At 33.1% G+C, this 17,632-nt stretch overlaps 2 protein-coding genes across 2 annotated transcripts; both read right to left on the reverse strand.

The window, feature by feature from the left end:
• Positions 1-1,853: 1,853 nt before the first annotated feature.
• LOC109190541 (GDSL esterase/lipase 5) lies at positions 1,854-7,097 on the reverse strand. The gene is made up of 5 exons (XM_019341038.1): positions 6,712-7,097; positions 6,509-6,633; positions 2,989-3,219; positions 2,434-2,689; positions 1,854-2,327 (listed from the first exon to the last, which is right to left on the reverse strand). The coding sequence occupies exons 1-5, from the start codon at positions 7,013-7,015 to the stop codon at positions 2,089-2,091; spliced, it is 1,155 nt and encodes a 384-aa protein (XP_019196583.1). The 5' UTR covers positions 7,016-7,097; the 3' UTR covers positions 1,854-2,088.
• A 7,152-nt stretch (positions 7,098-14,249) lies between these two features.
• LOC109190542 (ethylene-responsive transcription factor RAP2-12-like) lies at positions 14,250-16,544 on the reverse strand. The gene is made up of 2 exons (XM_019341040.1): positions 16,124-16,544; positions 14,250-15,425 (listed from the first exon to the last, which is right to left on the reverse strand). The coding sequence occupies exons 1-2, from the start codon at positions 16,398-16,400 to the stop codon at positions 14,611-14,613; spliced, it is 1,092 nt and encodes a 363-aa protein (XP_019196585.1). The 5' UTR covers positions 16,401-16,544; the 3' UTR covers positions 14,250-14,610.
• Between the last annotated feature and the right edge of the window lie 1,088 nt (positions 16,545-17,632).

Raw genomic sequence — 17,632 nt, forward strand, 5'->3', positions numbered from 1 at the left:
TTGATCTTAGTCGCCGGCGACTAATATATTTCTTTATCGTTTCCCCCTCTGATCTGTTTATGTGCGTAAATTTGTAGCGTAGTAGAAAATCACTCTTGCTTCTTAGCTTAACTTGCAGGCCAGGCAGGCATCACATTATATTTTTGCAAGAGTGAGTTAGTTCTTGACAATATAATATTATATTGCAACTCTGGATATGATGACTGGACTAATTAACTCATTATAGCAATTCAAGATTTTATGTTAACTTCCTTCCCATTCCATTTATACTAAATAAATCAGAAAAATATTTTACATATTTTGTATGTGTTGCTGGTAAAATATATAAGCGCTCAAATGTGCAGCTCAGTTGGTTACATGGGTGAAGTTTGAGAAGAATATAATAGTCAATTAGGCGGGTGAACTAAACAAATGAATTAAAACCTTAAACTTGTAAAAACAAAAAGTATAATAAGCATTTTTAACCAAGTAACCTACAAACTAAACATGTCATGTGATTTTTTAGGTGATTTGGTTCTGAGTTGCATATTTTAAAAGCTAATAATAATAATAATAATAATAATAATAATAATAATAATAATATAATAATAATAATAATAATAATGGAACTCTTTTACTGATTTTAATAGAACTTTTTTTTTTTATTATTATTTAAGGCACCATTCGTTTTACGTACTTATAGGACTAATTTAACATCTTTTTCTTTTTCTAATAAAGTTATTAAAACAAACAAATTTCACCAAAATCATTCACTATATAATATGAAAATAAAACTCTTTTTATTCATTAAATACCATGAATTGGTCGACTTTATTCCAAATTTTTTTAAAAAAATTACTTATTAATTAAATATAAATAAATCATATATTATTACATCACATCAGATAGTGAATGATTTTTACAAAAAAATTTAGTCAATTTACCCTATGCATGGTCCACTTTATAAAGTAATAGGCATTGATACTGAGATTCCTGGGCCTAGGCTTTAGTTGGACCGGAACATACATAAACCTCGGCAGATTATGTCATGCAACCGTCCGTGCATGGTGCACACAGTTGTAAAAATGACGTCGTTTTAATTAAAAACGACATATTTGACTTTAAAAAAAATTATTTTCGATTGCTGTTAACGGCGTTATGCTGTACTATATATCCAGAATTAATGAACTATACATCCACATATGTTACTGGTACTCTGTTTTGGCTTATGGCAGTTCACTGCATCTGTGTATTCAGATGAATGAACTATATATTCAGAATTAATGAACTATATATTTAGAATTAGTGAACTATATATCCAGAATTAGTGAATTTTGTATCCAGAATTAATGAACTATATATCCAGAATTAGTGAACTATATATCCGATCCACACTGAAAATGGTGGAAATCCCGCCGATTGAAGTTTTTAAAAAAATGATTGGTGAAATTAAATGGTGCCACTAACGACACCGTTACTCCACCATAGTGAAACAACGTCGTTCGCAGCCCGTGTGCACCATGCAGTTGGACAGCATAACAATGGCATAAACATCATTCAGGGGGTATTAAGTCAATTAACTCTTGTATTTTGTCAATTAAACTGTTTTTTGTTTTATGATTAATAATACCAAAGTATTAATTATGATTGGATTGAAATTTTTGGTCAAACAGTCCATGAATTTTCAATCTTTTATTTACGGTTCGCCAAATTTGCTCGTAAGTTCCTCACCTCAAAGTCCCCCACATCCTGACCTGACATAATAGTTTAATGATAAATCATGGTGAATAATAGCCCATTAAGTGAAAATACCGATCTCTGCAGCTGCCGAGACTTGATCATGTTTACCCAGAACTAATTGAGCTACACGAGACTTGATCATATTCATCCGGAACTAATTGACAGCCTTATTGGATGTTCAGCCTATGTGGGAGTACAGTACAGCCCCATTGCTACAATTTTATTTTATTTTTTTTTGTTTCTTGAGAGTTGAGACACAGAGGAATAGAAAACAGATACAATTATTATGATCATTTGTTGATGACTAAATCTGTACCGTGTGTGATTGTGTAGTTTTTGGGGTAATTCCCTCCAGGGTATAACTATAGTCTATAGGCATTGAAATAGGTTCTTCAAAGTGTAAAGCCCTGCAAGCTTGGGTTGATTATTCCACATATGATCTGCCATTTGTTTGTGCACCCTTTCTGTAAGATGATATGAGTCCCAAAACACATATTCTTTTGGATTCTCACACACTTCAAACTCCCTCACGGGCCTCTTTCCTCCGCAGCTAAATACTCCTCTAAATCTCCCTGTTCCGCAGCATGCTATCTTCCCTTCCTTCAACCCTTCACCATTTATAACACATAACACAAATATAAGCATCCACACAGGCCAGACAAACACTTAGCTAGGTAGAAGGGTTAATCATGATTGAAATGAAAGGTGGTTTACCAAATTTAGAGGGATGATTAATCCTTTGTTTGAGATGATGGTTGAAGTCATAGAGGACATATTTGAAGCCTTTGAAGTGGTTCCCCATTTTCAGTACCATTTTGTGGAGTGCCCTATTGTGCAGCCTTGACAACTTTGAGACTTCTGGTAAGCACCCACTTTTACTTGGAGGATTAAGCTGTCTCATCCCAGGTAAACATCCCAAATCCCCCAGATTCAAAAACCCAAATTTTCTGCCTCCATTTCTATATATCTCCTGCAAAATTTTACTATAATCACACCAAAATACTTGCGATTAAAAAGTTAAGTGACAAAATTTTACATTGCTCGTTCTTAATTAATTATAATATCTTGTTTTGAAAGGTTGTACCTAGTGTATTGCCAAAGATATATAAGAGAAAGTACAATTTACAAAGTACAATATGCAACTTTAAAACGTCACTATTGTTGTATAATCATGAAAATTAACATGCCTGGCCTACAATTCAGAGGTTAAAATTGTAATTTTTTTGAATCGAAATTAATTAACTACAATTAAAAATAAATTAAACTTACTTGAATGACTTGTGTCAAGTTTCCGATTACCATGTCCACGTAATTGGAATGTGAATAGGAGTTTAGGAGTTTGGAATCAGTTAGGAAAGGGCTGAGATAGTCATTTGTACCAATGCTGAACATATACACTGCCCTTGCAAAGGCCTTTCTTGATTCTGCGCTTCCAATCTTGCCCCTATACCATGCCTTAACCTTGTTGAAGTATTCCACCTGAGTCCCTAGATCAATTACCTGAACATATATATTGTACATTATAATTCATAAAACACATCAACATTAAGTTAATGCTCGTGATAAAACTCACATTATAATTTTAGTTCGCAATCAGTCATAAGGAGATCAAATAAATTATATGTGAAACTCACTTTGTGATCCTAAATGACAAAAGATCACAATAAGGTAATCGAGCCTAAGTTTTCAAATGGTTTTTTTATCAAATTATATAGGGAAAATTGTCAAATAGGCCCTCAAACTTTAACTTAAAAGTCAATTGGGCCCCTAAACTCTTTAAAAGTACAATTACACCCATCAACGTAACAATTCATTTAGGTGCAATGAAGCCCCAAAACAAGTTAATGACCTGCTATCACAGGTCATTAGGGTTCAGGCCACCTTTCGTCGAAATTTCCGGCAAAAAAAAAAAAAAAAAAAAAAAAAAAAAAAGTGACCGGCGAAATTTTCAACAAAAAAGTGACCAGCTAAAAATTTCGCCAGTCGGTCGCCGGCCGATCACATTTTTTTTGCCAAAAATTTTGCCGGAAGGTGACCTGAACCCTAATGACCTGTGATAGCAGGTCATTAACTTGTTTTTGGACTTCATTGCACCTAAATGAATTGTTGATGGATATAATTGCACCTTTAAAAAGTTTAAGGGTCTAATTGACTTTTAAGTTAAAGTTCGAGGGACTATTTGACCATTTTCCCAATTATATATAAGAATCTATCTCAAATGGTTTTCCATCCGCTCCGATCCAAAAGTGGATCCACGTAAACTTGTTAACGACGACACATGATATGGGTGGCATGCACGGCACCACTCGATGCCAAATGATTGCACGGAGGACTGCGGGCGGGCAGGCGGGCAGGCAGTCTCGTGAGTGAAAAGATGATAGATATATAGATGTATGTATGTATGTGGGGGTTTTATGAGTTTTGATGATTATGTGTTTTGTTTGGACCCCTCTACCTACTTGTGGTGTGGACGTTTCCAAACTTCATTATATTGCCCCATTTTGGAGAGTGGATTTTAGCCTAACCTCAACTCATCTAAAGCTAGCTTCAAAATCACATCATTTCAACTCAATAACTCACTTTGCCTCATTTCCGCATTAGTTTATTAATCCAAAATAAGGTTAATAGTTTATTTATTGATAAACTCGATCGATATATGAGTTATAATCTTATCAAAAAAGTTATATAGATTTATCATGTTCCGAACATCAACTTATTTATTCTCTATCAAGACTTTGATTTATAGGAAAGCCTGTAACCCCTACTTGAATGTGCGCTTGAGTGAAGTCCGCCTTGTAACTGTTAAAGAATCACAATGTGATAAATCAACCTAGGTTACCCACAACTGAAACTAATAAGAAGGTTTATAGATAACTCTTACGAGGAGTCAAACTTAAACATTGTAGTTACCAAACGAATTATAAAAGCAACTTAGTATGGGGTTGTCCTCTATCAAGACTTAAAGACTAAGGGCAAGTGACCGCCCTCAAATTTAGGGTGCAAATTAACTTTTAAGAGTCCACTTTATCTAACAGAACCATAAACAAACTACTACAAATTAAATTCACTCTGGACAAAATTTAATATGACTAATATTTTCAGTACACCTAAGACGAATTGGGATGGATTAAACTTATAACTTTCTTACTTAAAGTTATAGACTATGTCATTAAGCTATAAAATCTTTACCATAAAAGATTTATAGTCAATATATAGTTGTATAAGAGATTTTTTTTTATAAAAATACTAAAGGAAATAGTGAAATTTCTTTTTTAAGAATATAGAACTATTATCATATATTACATTGAAAAAAAAAACATCATTTTAAAGTATTTGAATGGATTTAATAATGTCAACATACTAATTCAAAGACAGTTGATTTTAATAGCCAACAAGGCAACAATACCTATATAATCCTCACATGCGGATGGTGGTGGGGACTATATGGCTTCTCATTGGGATGTTTTGCCAATCTTAATGAAAAGCAATAATGTAATGGTTAACGATCAATTAATACCTAAAATCTTTAGTCACAATTTTTAATATATATTTATTAACTTTTAGTAAACTATTAATTAATCTGGCCTGCAATTTAAGAGATATATTATATTTTCTTATAGTTGATCAGTTCGAATAAAAAAAAATTAATAAATATCTCACATAAAAGTTCAAACTTGGAATTATATGACTACCAAGCCGACTGGCTAACCAATTTGGTTGGGAATTGTCTCCTAATTGTATCACGTACCATTTTGAGTAATATAATACTTGATATTATTAAATATACTATATTTAGCTATGCTTGATATTATTGGTATAAATACTTATAAGAATTTTAATAGTTTATGCTCTATAATGAGCATGTGTTTATTATTATATGAATAAACTAGAAAAGTCCGTATGAACAGCTCAGTTGGCATAATGGCGAAGTTTGAGAAGAATGAATAAACTAAAGAAAAATTACAACTTTCCAAGTCAAAATTCACCCGCCTTTAGTAACACACTTCATGAATCCTAGAAAAGTTGTGCATGCCTCTTCCCTTTTCCCACAAATTAAAACAACCCAATTTTCTTTTCACTTTCATCATTAATTCATACTCCACAACCTAACTTAATACCAAACCCACTTTCAAAAAAAAAAAAAACTTAATACCAAACCCTAATCAATTAGCCGCATTGCATGCAGATAAATAAATAAATAAATAAATAAAAAGAAAAAGTATACAACATTATTATAAAAAAATAAAGTAACTAAAATATAAAATTGTATTGAATTGAATGAGGGTATTGATTTGTAATCCATTCCTTAAGCATTATTTCTGCGTACCCCGTATGTCCTTAATCAAGTTTGAAGTTGTGGAAGTTTTCATCGGTTATTACGGGATGTCATATTTAGATTATATTCTCTAGTCATAACCACATAACATTTTGTAACCATCACTACATAAAATTTTATAAGCCACAAAATTAGGGAATATAAGTTACGGATTTTACCTAGAAATTGACACTCGTACGTGGTCGTAAGCAAAGTTATAATTTACATACAATGGTAGTTTGTATCTAATATTGACTATCTTATATTCGTCATAATTTTAATTTAGTATCATTGTGGAAATGCCACGCACCAAACCATTAATAATTGGTCAAAATAAAATTATAAATGTTTAATTCTTGCCTATTTCATGTGACTAGTATGTAATAACCATATTCAAAGTAGCTTAGGAAACGCGTGACAGGTGAATGATATATATATATATTATATATGGACAAAAGAGATGAGATGACGTACTTCTCCCTGAAATGTCTGGACGAGAGCGCCGGCGCCGGCCGACGCAAAGTTTGCTCCGCCGTAATATTCATGCTTCTCCGCCGGTTGCAGAAATGGCGGCACCAACGGCAGCCCCGCGTACTCGGCTGATGAAGACAAATAATACAATCAAAAAAAAATCTTAAGAATTTCAATTCTCTCACTCTCTCTGTGTACTTGTTTACCTATGAAGTCGGAGATTAGGCGGCCGTCGGAGAACCTGCCGGTGGGGGCGTCGAAGAAGGTCTGGCCGTAGGGGCGGAAATTGGCCTGGTCGAGGGTGGTGGTATTTATGTAGTTGTTGTTGCCGGAATCCAAGAAGGAGTCGCCGAAGATGAAGAGAGCCGGCGGCCTGCGCTCCCCCGCCGCCGTTATGCATTCCCCGCCGTTCGCCGCCGCGGCGGGAAGGGACGGGAGAGAAAACGAAAGGAATGGTATGAGAAAGTAAATGAAGAAGATGGGGAAAGAAGAGCGGAGGTTGGGCGCCATGGCTGAAACAAAGAAAGAAACTCGCTTCTCACATGACAATTAAAGCAGCCTATATTTTGGGAGTGACTTTGAGGCTTTTTTTTTTTTTTTTTTTTTTTTTCATCGGTCAACTAAGTTAAAATAAAATAAAATAAATGGAGATTCGAAATTTCGAATGTGAATCATTTACTTGCTCTACTAGCTTAAGGCTTATTAAATATTAATTAATTTAGTATTTAAAAATAAATTTTATACATTGAAAAATTATATATATTGAAACTTTACTAAATATTAAAAACTAAATTGTCAATCACCTTGTGCTCAGATGACACCCTGGCCTGTGACTCTTCTTGAGGAAAGGTAACAGAATCGAACATAGGTAGTACGGTATTGACTCTTTGAACTAGACTACAAGAGATAGAAGTATAGAACATATACTACATTCTAATAGAATCAATAGCACTCAAACAAATTAAATTACAAATTATATATTATATACAAATAAATAAATAATGTTACCCCGTCAAAGAAAAGCAAGGCAATGACATCATTTTAATTTTGCATTAAAATAGTAAGTACATATAAAATCAGATAGATGGAATATTTAATTATACATTTAAAGTCAGACCTAGATTTAGCTTCCTCAGTTGTTCTGTTTATTTTTTTTTTTTTAAATAATGTGTAGTTATCAACTTTAAAATTAATCATATTTAATATTTAACCTTTAAAGTTTTTCACATTTAATCCTAGTAAATTATCAAATATAATGCAAATTTTAGTTCTTGAAAAAAGATAAATTTTCAGAAATCATATACCAAATCTAATCAATTTTAAATGCTACAATAAAATTTTTAAAAAGTGCAATATTCGAGAATTTACAATCAAAATTAAATCTAGTATATATGTATCACATACATCAAATAAAGCTTATAACTTTGAGTGTAAAGCGTTGTGCTAAAATCAATCAACCCACTTTTTTTTTTTTATAATGAAGGGGATACCCTACATAGTACATATACATACTATTTGCCTCAACTTAGGTTCGAACCTTACACCCCTCACTTAGGAAAGCAACCCAATATTCGTGGACTACAAACCACTTGGTATCAACCCACATTATATGACTACATTTTTTTTTACTTTACAACTTATGAAGAAGTGTTTTGTCACCCTTTAGATCCTACTTGGCATGAATATTATTAGTCTCAATCTATTACCTAACTGAGATTGAGGAAATCTGACAAAAAATGTATGATTTTTTCAAAAATGTTTGTTCGGATTTGTTGTCATATACTTTTTGAACAAGTTAAAAAAAAAAAAAAAAAAAAAAAAAGACAAAAACTCTGATACTCCTTTCATCAATTTAAACTATTCATTAGTTACATCAATTCTGTTGAGCATATAGCCATTAATGTGCAATCCAACTATCAGCTTAGGCTTAACCCACCGCACACGTGAGGGGTTGAGATGGAGCACATGTTTCAATTTGGTATCAGAGTCAGACCAAAGGTCATGGATTCAATGTGCAATCCAACTATCAGCTTAGGCTTTTAGTTGAGATGGAGCACATGCTTCAATTCTTCTTTCTTTGCATGTTGAAATGATTTTTAAACTCAATTTTTTATAATTAATAATTCTTTTAATGTAATTTCTAAATATATAAATTTTTTTGAATTTTTCTATAGTATCGGTCAACAACAATGGCAATAATATCAAAAATAATTAAATATAACATACATAATGCCAAGCATCTTGTGCTCAGATGACATGTAGTAACCTCTCTCAAGTGAAAGGTCATGAAATCGAGTTTCAGTGGAGGTGTTGTTGAAAAATATATAGCATACATGAATATACTAACCATACTTGATATAACTAAATATGATATATCTTATTGCAAGTATCATTTAATTATGTCATAAAAAAATCCCTAAAACTTTATGCAATAATATTAAACCAAATATTATTTAAAATATTAGTTAATTGAATCAAATATATATATATATATATATATATATATATATATATATATATATATATATATATATTAATAATAATAATAATAATAAAATGTAAAAGAGTATTAATCTTCTGGATAGCAGAGTTGAGTGGATCTGGATGATTGATCATGTGCACCCGTTTTCAAGCTGACCAAATCACTTTGGGTATATATATTCAAATCAAGTGGGCTTTCTTTAATTTAGGAGAAAGGCAATAATTACTGCAGAGTATTTGATTGTGTATTTTGAGTGAAGTTCGTTGTCTGATTCTAATGGATAAAAATTGTAATGAGTTAAATCAGTTTAAATTGTTTATAATTGACCAACTCAAAATAAAATGACTAAAAGATAACTTTCTCACTTTGGAGGCGGAGTTGTGGGGTATCTACATAGGAATTGAGATAGCGTGGGAGCAGGGACATAGAAGAGTCGATGTTGAGTCCGATAGTGCAACAGCCATCAAGCTGATTGAGGATAACGTGGCCTATGAGGGGGATGGGAAGAAATATCGTTGAGCTGTGCAGAGCATCAAAGAACCGGGATTGGGTGTTACGTTTCAAACAAAGCCCAAGAGAACAAAACAAGGTGGCGGATTGGCTCGCTAAGCACGCTCTTAAGCACGGTGAAGACATGATCCAGTTCGATGTGGCACCCCCGAATATTACAAGCCTTTTGCGTGAGGACGAACTAGGCACCCTTGGAGCCAACAATGTTGTGAGGATCACTCATTGATCCTCGATTTTATCCTCCCTTTTGAGAAAAAAAAAAAAAAAAAAAAAAAAAAAAAAAAAAAAAAAAAGAAGATAACTTTCTCATAAAATTAAACTTGAAAATGTTTGATAATTAAATTAATTGTATGACTAACTTAATTGGAATTATCCTAGTGGACTTTCTAAATTACTACTATTTGCTTGACGAACTCGATCTCCATAATTAAGGTTTAGGTTTTTTTTACACCCAAACAAAAAAAATCATGCACATTTGCAAGTTGTGGTAATTATATTTCAAATTTTAGATTTGACAATTGTGTATTAAAATTTTGAATCATTAATGTAATTTTATTATTAATCCAAAATAGAGATTGAAAATCATTACTAATAGTTTAAAAAACATTACAATATGCTTCACTATGAGAAATAAAAATTAATCTCATTCGACCATCACAGAGTAATGAACTAGTGAAATCTATACTTTTTAAAAAAATTGGGTGACATATTTTCTTTTATAACCCAAGTTTTCCAGTTTCGTTTGACTATATATATCCTAGCTAGATCCAATAAATCCACCATCAAACCCATGAGGAGGTAAATTGAGTTAATCTTGATTTCGTCCTAAACTATTTTTATTACTCAATATAGTCACAGACTTGTGTGTTTTTGCTCAATGTAGTCTTCCATTTATTATTCCATCCGGTTGGTGTTAAATATAAGGACAATTTAGTAATTGCAATACTTGCATCTCATTTACCCTCTCAAACTAACATGGAAAACCCCATCTTTTGCAAATTATTAGCATTTGCTAGTAGAGAATAGTTTAAAGAAACTATAGAGAATTATAGCATTAAGCCATTAAGAATGGGAAAGATATGAAATTTGAAAAGAATGACAAATTGAAGAGGGTAAATTAGAGGCAAATATTGGAATTACCGAATTACCCCTCTATTTAACATCAATTAGATGGAATAACAAACGGATGACTATATTGATCAAAAACTCACAAGTCAGGGATTACATTAGGTCATGAATGTCGTTTAGGACAAAATTAAGAAAAATCACCATAATTGATGATCATTTTGAGTATTAACTCACTATTAGGGCATGTTTGGTTCATGAAAAATGTTTTCTTTGAATTTGATGAAAATTAGATTTTCCTTTGTTTGGTTCCATGGTCCCCCCTTGGTATTTTGTTTTTCATGAAAAACACGTAGGAAAATTATGCTCTCACCAATTTTTCTTAATTATAAGTATTATTGTTGTTGTTATTATTATGTAGAGGTATAATTGTGTTTATACTCATTATTCCTTACAATTTCAAACTCAACGAAACAATAGAATCAATATTCTAATAATTTATTTTCCACCTACCAACTAAACAATGTAATTAATCTTCCTGATAATTTTTTTCATGAAATTTAATTTCATTTATTCTCAAATATTTTCCGTAAATCAAACGCGGCCTCAGTGAAAACCTTTTTGCTACTAGCTAAAACATAGGTCAATGGTTATGGTTGTATAAAAAATTTTGGCCAATCATTAAATTTTTTAATTTTTAAATTTTTAACCATCGATGGCCGGAACTTTGTGAATACGCTCATCATTCTAAACCAACCAAATGTTATGATGACCTTTGTTGATTATCAGTATTACAAATAACTTTCTAGTGGTAGTTAGTAATAGTGACAAGTTTTTACAAATCTATAAATTTGTCAAAAAATTAGTCGATAAGGTCATTTCTTATCAATACCCTGTGATGGGACATCCTAACAATGAATTTAATCTTTCAATTGTGATTATTGTGTATATTTAACAACTCAATTATTCACGATTTAAATTTAGCCACTACATTCTTAGCGAAGTGAGATATGTAACCCCTAAAATTTTAATTAAACCATAACATTAGGGATTTAATATGTCACATTGCTAAGGATTTAACAATTAAATACACTATTAATATGTCACACATTGCTAAGGATTTAACAATAAAATACATTATGACCGCCCCGCGAGGCTAACTCAATTGATTTGACTAATCACCCTAAGGCCTTGCTCCAGCCGTCCAGCGATAATATGGGGTTCGAATCTCACTGAGAATTTAGGGGGTCATTGGAAAATCTTGACCGATCAAAGGTTATGAAGACTTCTTATGTGTAAAGTGTACAAGTAAGGGGTGTGAACCTGAAGATTGACGAAACAGGATGTCTTGAGGCTTAAAGTAAATATAATGTATCTAAAAAAACACACTATGATCACATAATGTGTCATTTCAAAGAAAAACAACAAACAAAAGAAAAGGTTGGCTGTGGGGTAAATGACAAATTTTCTTAGCCAAATTTCTTCAAAAATTTCAGAACTTGATGTAATGGTTAGTGCAGTCCATTCCTTCACTGATGACAAGGCAGATGTGCTGTTTAGTTGGGCCGCGGCCCATCTTGTCAATGCAAGCAATTATTTGGTAAATTATACCAATTATGATCTCGTTGTAAGGTGAACTACTGAAAAAAAAATATTTTAAAAATAAAATTACAGTATAAAATGATCATGTATTAAAATATACTCCATAATGATATACTAAAAATTAATTTTACCATGTGGACTATGATCCACCGTATAATGATTGGTCAAATGCAAGGAGTAAGGATGGATCTTCCTTAGAATGGAAATTCTTGAACTGATCTACTATATTATGGAAAAATAGTTGTTCTTTTTTTTTTTTTTGTTAAACAACAACAATAATAATAAGTATATAAATAAATAATTTAATTTATGTTATCCAATAAACAAATAAATGAATAATTTATAATATAAATAAACTACGGGGTGGAATCTTGATTCTTAAACAATTATCAACACCTCAATTAGGGAGTTTGTGAACATGGTTGTGTTTTTCTTTTTATATTATCACATAAATAATTTTTTTAAGAATAATAATTTTAAGCTGATTTTTTTTTTCTTTTTAAAAAATGGTATAGTTGTGTATGATTGTACCATCAAAAAAATTCCAAAATTATAAAATAAGAATAAACTATCATAATAACCTTTTAAAAGTCAGATAAGCTATCGAATTATTTTAAAAACAAATTTTAAGTTATTAAGCTTGAAAAAAAATATCTCTAAAAAGACATCCAAACTTGATGAAAAAACAGTTAACACTTTTTACCTATAAGTCTACAACCACATGTTACATACTTACACTAATGTGAACATTTTTTTTGGGGGGGTAATATGGTCATTGAGTTAATTCTTCTTATATCTCCCTATATATAATCAAGTTGGTCTGGGCAATTAATACAGAAGCAGCTAATTGATTTTTTTTAGTTTGAACCAGTTAGTTACGGATAGAAATGGCAATAGGGCAATGTGGGTGCGGGTGATATATACTCTGTCCCTGTACTCGCATTCCCAACCCACTCCCCGCACCCATATAGGTAATGAAATTCCTACTCTATGTCCGTCTCCGCGGGAATTTTCCGGGTGCGAGTAATATCCAACTTGCAACTCTAATTATTAATATTACACTTAAGCCTAATTAAAAAATTTATACTACAATTCTAATTATCACATGAAATTCTTTATACGTTTAAACATAACTCTAAAATTTAATAAGAGCCAATGAAGTTAGTCCTCAATTGGAACTAAAATTGTGTTGGTAGTACCGTAGTATAAATTGTATTAAGTGTTTACTCATTATGTTATTTGTGTTGTTCCTATTCAATTTTCATAAACAAAAAAAAAAACTAAGACAATCAGATGATAATTCAATTGAATCCCTGAGGCACTAACCAAGTTTAATGCATTATGTATTTTTAATTATAAAATATACATAAACTTATATAATAAATGAATACTAATAATATAACAGGGCGTTTGGTTGGAGTGAGAGAATTATGTGGGAAAGGAATTGTAATTCCATGGGAGATGAATTACTGGGAATAAAGTGGGAATTTAAATTCCAATGTTTGGTTGACAGGAATAGAATTACTGGTAATTTCAATTCCAATGTTTGGGTAAAATGCGAGAAACTTATAAGGTGCGGGTAAAATTATCATCTTTAATTACGGATGATTTTGTGGTCTGCGAATTTTAGACTTTTGGTGGTCCAAGAAAATGTGTAACCAAGTTGCAATGGTAAAAACGTGAATATTTGGAGTCAAACCTCTGGAAATGAGTTATAATCCAAGAAAATCAAGTTGGGAATAGAAGAATTTCACATTGAATGCATTCTTGATGAACCCAATGTCTTGGTAAAATCATTTTCTATATACAATGTGGTCCACCTTCTCCTATCATTTTCTAAATAGGATGTGGTACACCTACTCCCAATCAGAAATGTAAATTTTAGTGGCTTAATAACTCAATAGATCGGACCAAATATCGATGCATATAAAGAATTTGTCCACTTCAAACATAATTTTACATTATTATTACTAAAATTCAAACCGTAATCTTTTCTCTCAAATATTACCTACTGAACTATTGAGCTAAGTCCGCCTTAGCGCCACCATTTGGAAGAATTCAAAGCAAAAAAGAGAAGCAGAGCTATTGAAAAAGTCTCCCAAGTGCCAACCCCACTTGAAATTTTGATTATTCATCAACACTATATCACGGAAAAAAAAACAGCAAAATATAAAACATTACAAACAAAACAACATATAAGAATGTTGGGGTTTCAGATTCATTATCCATACACATCATATTTAAAGACAGCAGTTTAAAGTCCGGCAACAGAGGCTATTGATCCCAAATTCACAATGTTGCTCTTAACCACACTCGAACCTGGAAGAACACGGGCACCACCCCAGTCATCCAAGCTTTTACAGTGATGAGCAATTACAAGTGTTCCGGCATCAAACCATACTCATATAAAAGCTTTATTTACAACGGGCACGGGAGGAGGGTTGGCTTAGAAGACGTCCCCTGTAAAAGAAGGGATGTCGTCGAAGCACCACAGGTTCATGGCGTTTCCACCGTCCTGAGTCGCATAGGCGTTGAAGGTTGGTGCACCGCAGTTCCCTTCGAGATAAGGGATATCGAAGAACTTCATCTGTGCCTCAAAAGCCGAGAGCTCTTCAGACAGCTTCTCGACAGTGTTTCCATTGCTTGCCAGCAGGTTGTCGGAACTCGACTTCAGTTTCTTTTGAGGGTTGGCTTCCTCCGCAAACTGAGCTTCATCGGCTTCTAGGGCAGCTGACAGAACAGATGATATTTCAGGACTCCGGGAACTTCGGTCCGCCCACCCGAAATCAGAATAGTCGAGCAAATTGCTTCCTTCCTCGGAGCTGAAGTAAAGGTTAGCAGCATCAGAGGGCAAATACGATTTGGAACCCATATCTCCGGGCACAGGGCACATATCTATATAGCCATTCGGTTTTGTCAAAGGCTTCTCCTCAAAAAAGTTCGAAGGATCATAGTAGCCGAAGTCAGGGACAGCTTTCTGAGGATTCACCTTAGCTGTGTTCTTGTTCACCGTGAGTGGAGCATCATCAGGGAAATTCACCTTTGCTTTCTTGCCCCTGATCCTCCGAGCCTCAATATCATAAGCCCTCGCTGCTTCTTCAGCAGTGTCAAACGTTCCAAGCCAGACACGAACACCTTTACTTGGATCACGGATCTCAGCAGCCCATTTCCCCCAAGGACGCTGCCGGATCCCCCTGTACTGGTTCTTCCTCTTCCTCTTGGAGGAATTGTCAGCATCCTTGCTTGAATCAGAGTCGGGGCCTTCAAATTTTATTTTATTTTTTAAAAGAAAAAGTATTCAGATTTCGATTAACCGGAATCATGTTAATCAACCAAACAGATGAAATCTAACACAGCATACAACAAACATATGGGAAAATCAAGTTCAACCTTTGTAAAACAAACTTACAAAACCTAAAGCACATCAAGATTTACACAAACATATGGGAAACACAAGTGATTACCTCTGTTATGCCTTACTAATTTGTGTTTGTGAATCATTATTTAAAGGATTTGAACCTTAACAAGAAGGCTTTGAATGTCTGAAACTCAAGTTGGGAACATCAAGATTTACACAAGTTTTCTCTTACAAGCAGAGTTGAGAACTAAGTATACTTAGTCAGAAAATCTAGCAATTTGATTTTCATTTCTGTTAACAACTACACAATATTTAATCTATGTTTTCCCCCTTCTCAATACAATAAGGCATCCAGACACAAATAATTATCAAAACCATGAATAATACAACAAAACATTAATCTTTAACCGGCAAGGATATCAGCATATCAAGCAATTAGTTATATAGGCTCAAAAAACAAGTAATTTACACCCAAATTCAGATTGGTACACAGGAATACGAGTATTGCCCGCTGGAAATTAAATCTAAAACAAAAATAGCAATTAAAAAGGTAGATTTGAGCTCTGTAACAAGGAAAGGAGCAAACAAAATGGAAATTTACCAGAAGAAAACCCAGGGCGATGCGAAGCGGAGAAGGCAAAGGGCTTAGCATCGACCTGGCTATAGGAGTGGTCCTTGAAGTCCTGAAAATCAGCTTCGAAGTCATCATCGAGGACAACGACCTCAGATCGCAAGGGCTTGGAGTAGTGGCTGCCGGAAGAGTTGCTCTTCTTCTTGCCGCCGCTCAGATCAGCGCGCCCCCACAGCAGGTCGGCGGTGAGGCGCCGCGACGATCGGCTCGGCGGCTTAAAATCGGAGATGATTGCTCCGCCGCACATGGCTAGCTTTCTTGTTCGGAATCAATGAGGATTTTGCAGAGATTTTTGTTGGAAATCATCAAAGAGAATTTTCACTTTTTTTTCTTGTGAAAAAAGTTTTTGGGGGGTTTTATAAAGCGAGGTTGCTAAAGGTGATACGCCGAGAAAATGAGATATCGCCGGAAACTCGGGACGGGATGAAGTCGGTGTAGTTTACCAAATTGATCCTCGTTTTATACGCTAAATTACAATTTTACTTTACTATGCAACACTTTTGTATTAGTGCCCGCGATTTAATCGCATTTCGTATGTATTCTTACGGAGTATAATATAATATTTTTAATTCAAAAATAATTATTTTTTGTACTTAAGAGTATTTTAGTACGGAGTAATGGAAAATGGAACTTGTACAAGTCTCACCTTTTTCTTTTTGAATTATAAATAGAGAAGGAAAATTTAGAGAGTTCTCTATTTTTACAGAAAAATCTACAGTATCCTTGGGTAAAAATTGAGATTTAATTTTAATTGTCGATCATGGTTAATCTATAGTTAGAGGTTTAGTAACCAAAAAAAAAAAAAAAAAAAAGTCATTTTTATAAGAGTTAATGCCATACAAGGTCTTTCGAGTATATTGGTTTAAACACGTTTAGTCCTAAACTTTCAAATTGACCACATGTGGTCCTTCGACTTTCAAATTGTTACCATATTGGTCCAAGTTAACCATCCATGGTCCTTCAACTTTTAAAATTTAAGCAACTCTGGTCCTCCTAAAAGGACCATAACTGGTTAAAATTTGATAATTGAAGGACCATCGATGGTTAACTTGGACTACGGATGGTAATAATTTGAAAGTCGAAAAACTACGGATGTCAATTTGAAAGTTTAGGACTAAACGTGGGAAAACCACCATAATCGGATGACCCTAAATGGTATTAACTCTTTTTATAATTATATAAAATTTTTAAAAGCGAGTTTATTTTATAAGAGTCACACTTGTGTGAGATCGTCTCACGAATTATTATTCGTGATACGAGATGGATCAGATTAATATGAAAAATGTAATACTTATACTGAACAATTGTAATATTAATAAAGATTAAGGAAAACAATTTCATAGTATGGTTCAGTTACATTGTTTACGTAGTATGTACTAAGGAGGCGTTTGGTTGGAGGAAGAGAATTAGAAAGAAAAAGAATTGCAATTCCATGGAAGTAGAATAATGTAGAAATAAAGAGATAATTTAAATTTCAGT

Source organism: Ipomoea nil, unplaced genomic scaffold, assembly GCF_001879475.1.
Source record: "Ipomoea nil cultivar Tokyo-kokei standard unplaced genomic scaffold, Asagao_1.1 scaffold1576, whole genome shotgun sequence".
NCBI lineage: Eukaryota > Viridiplantae > Streptophyta > Magnoliopsida > Solanales > Convolvulaceae > Ipomoea > Ipomoea nil.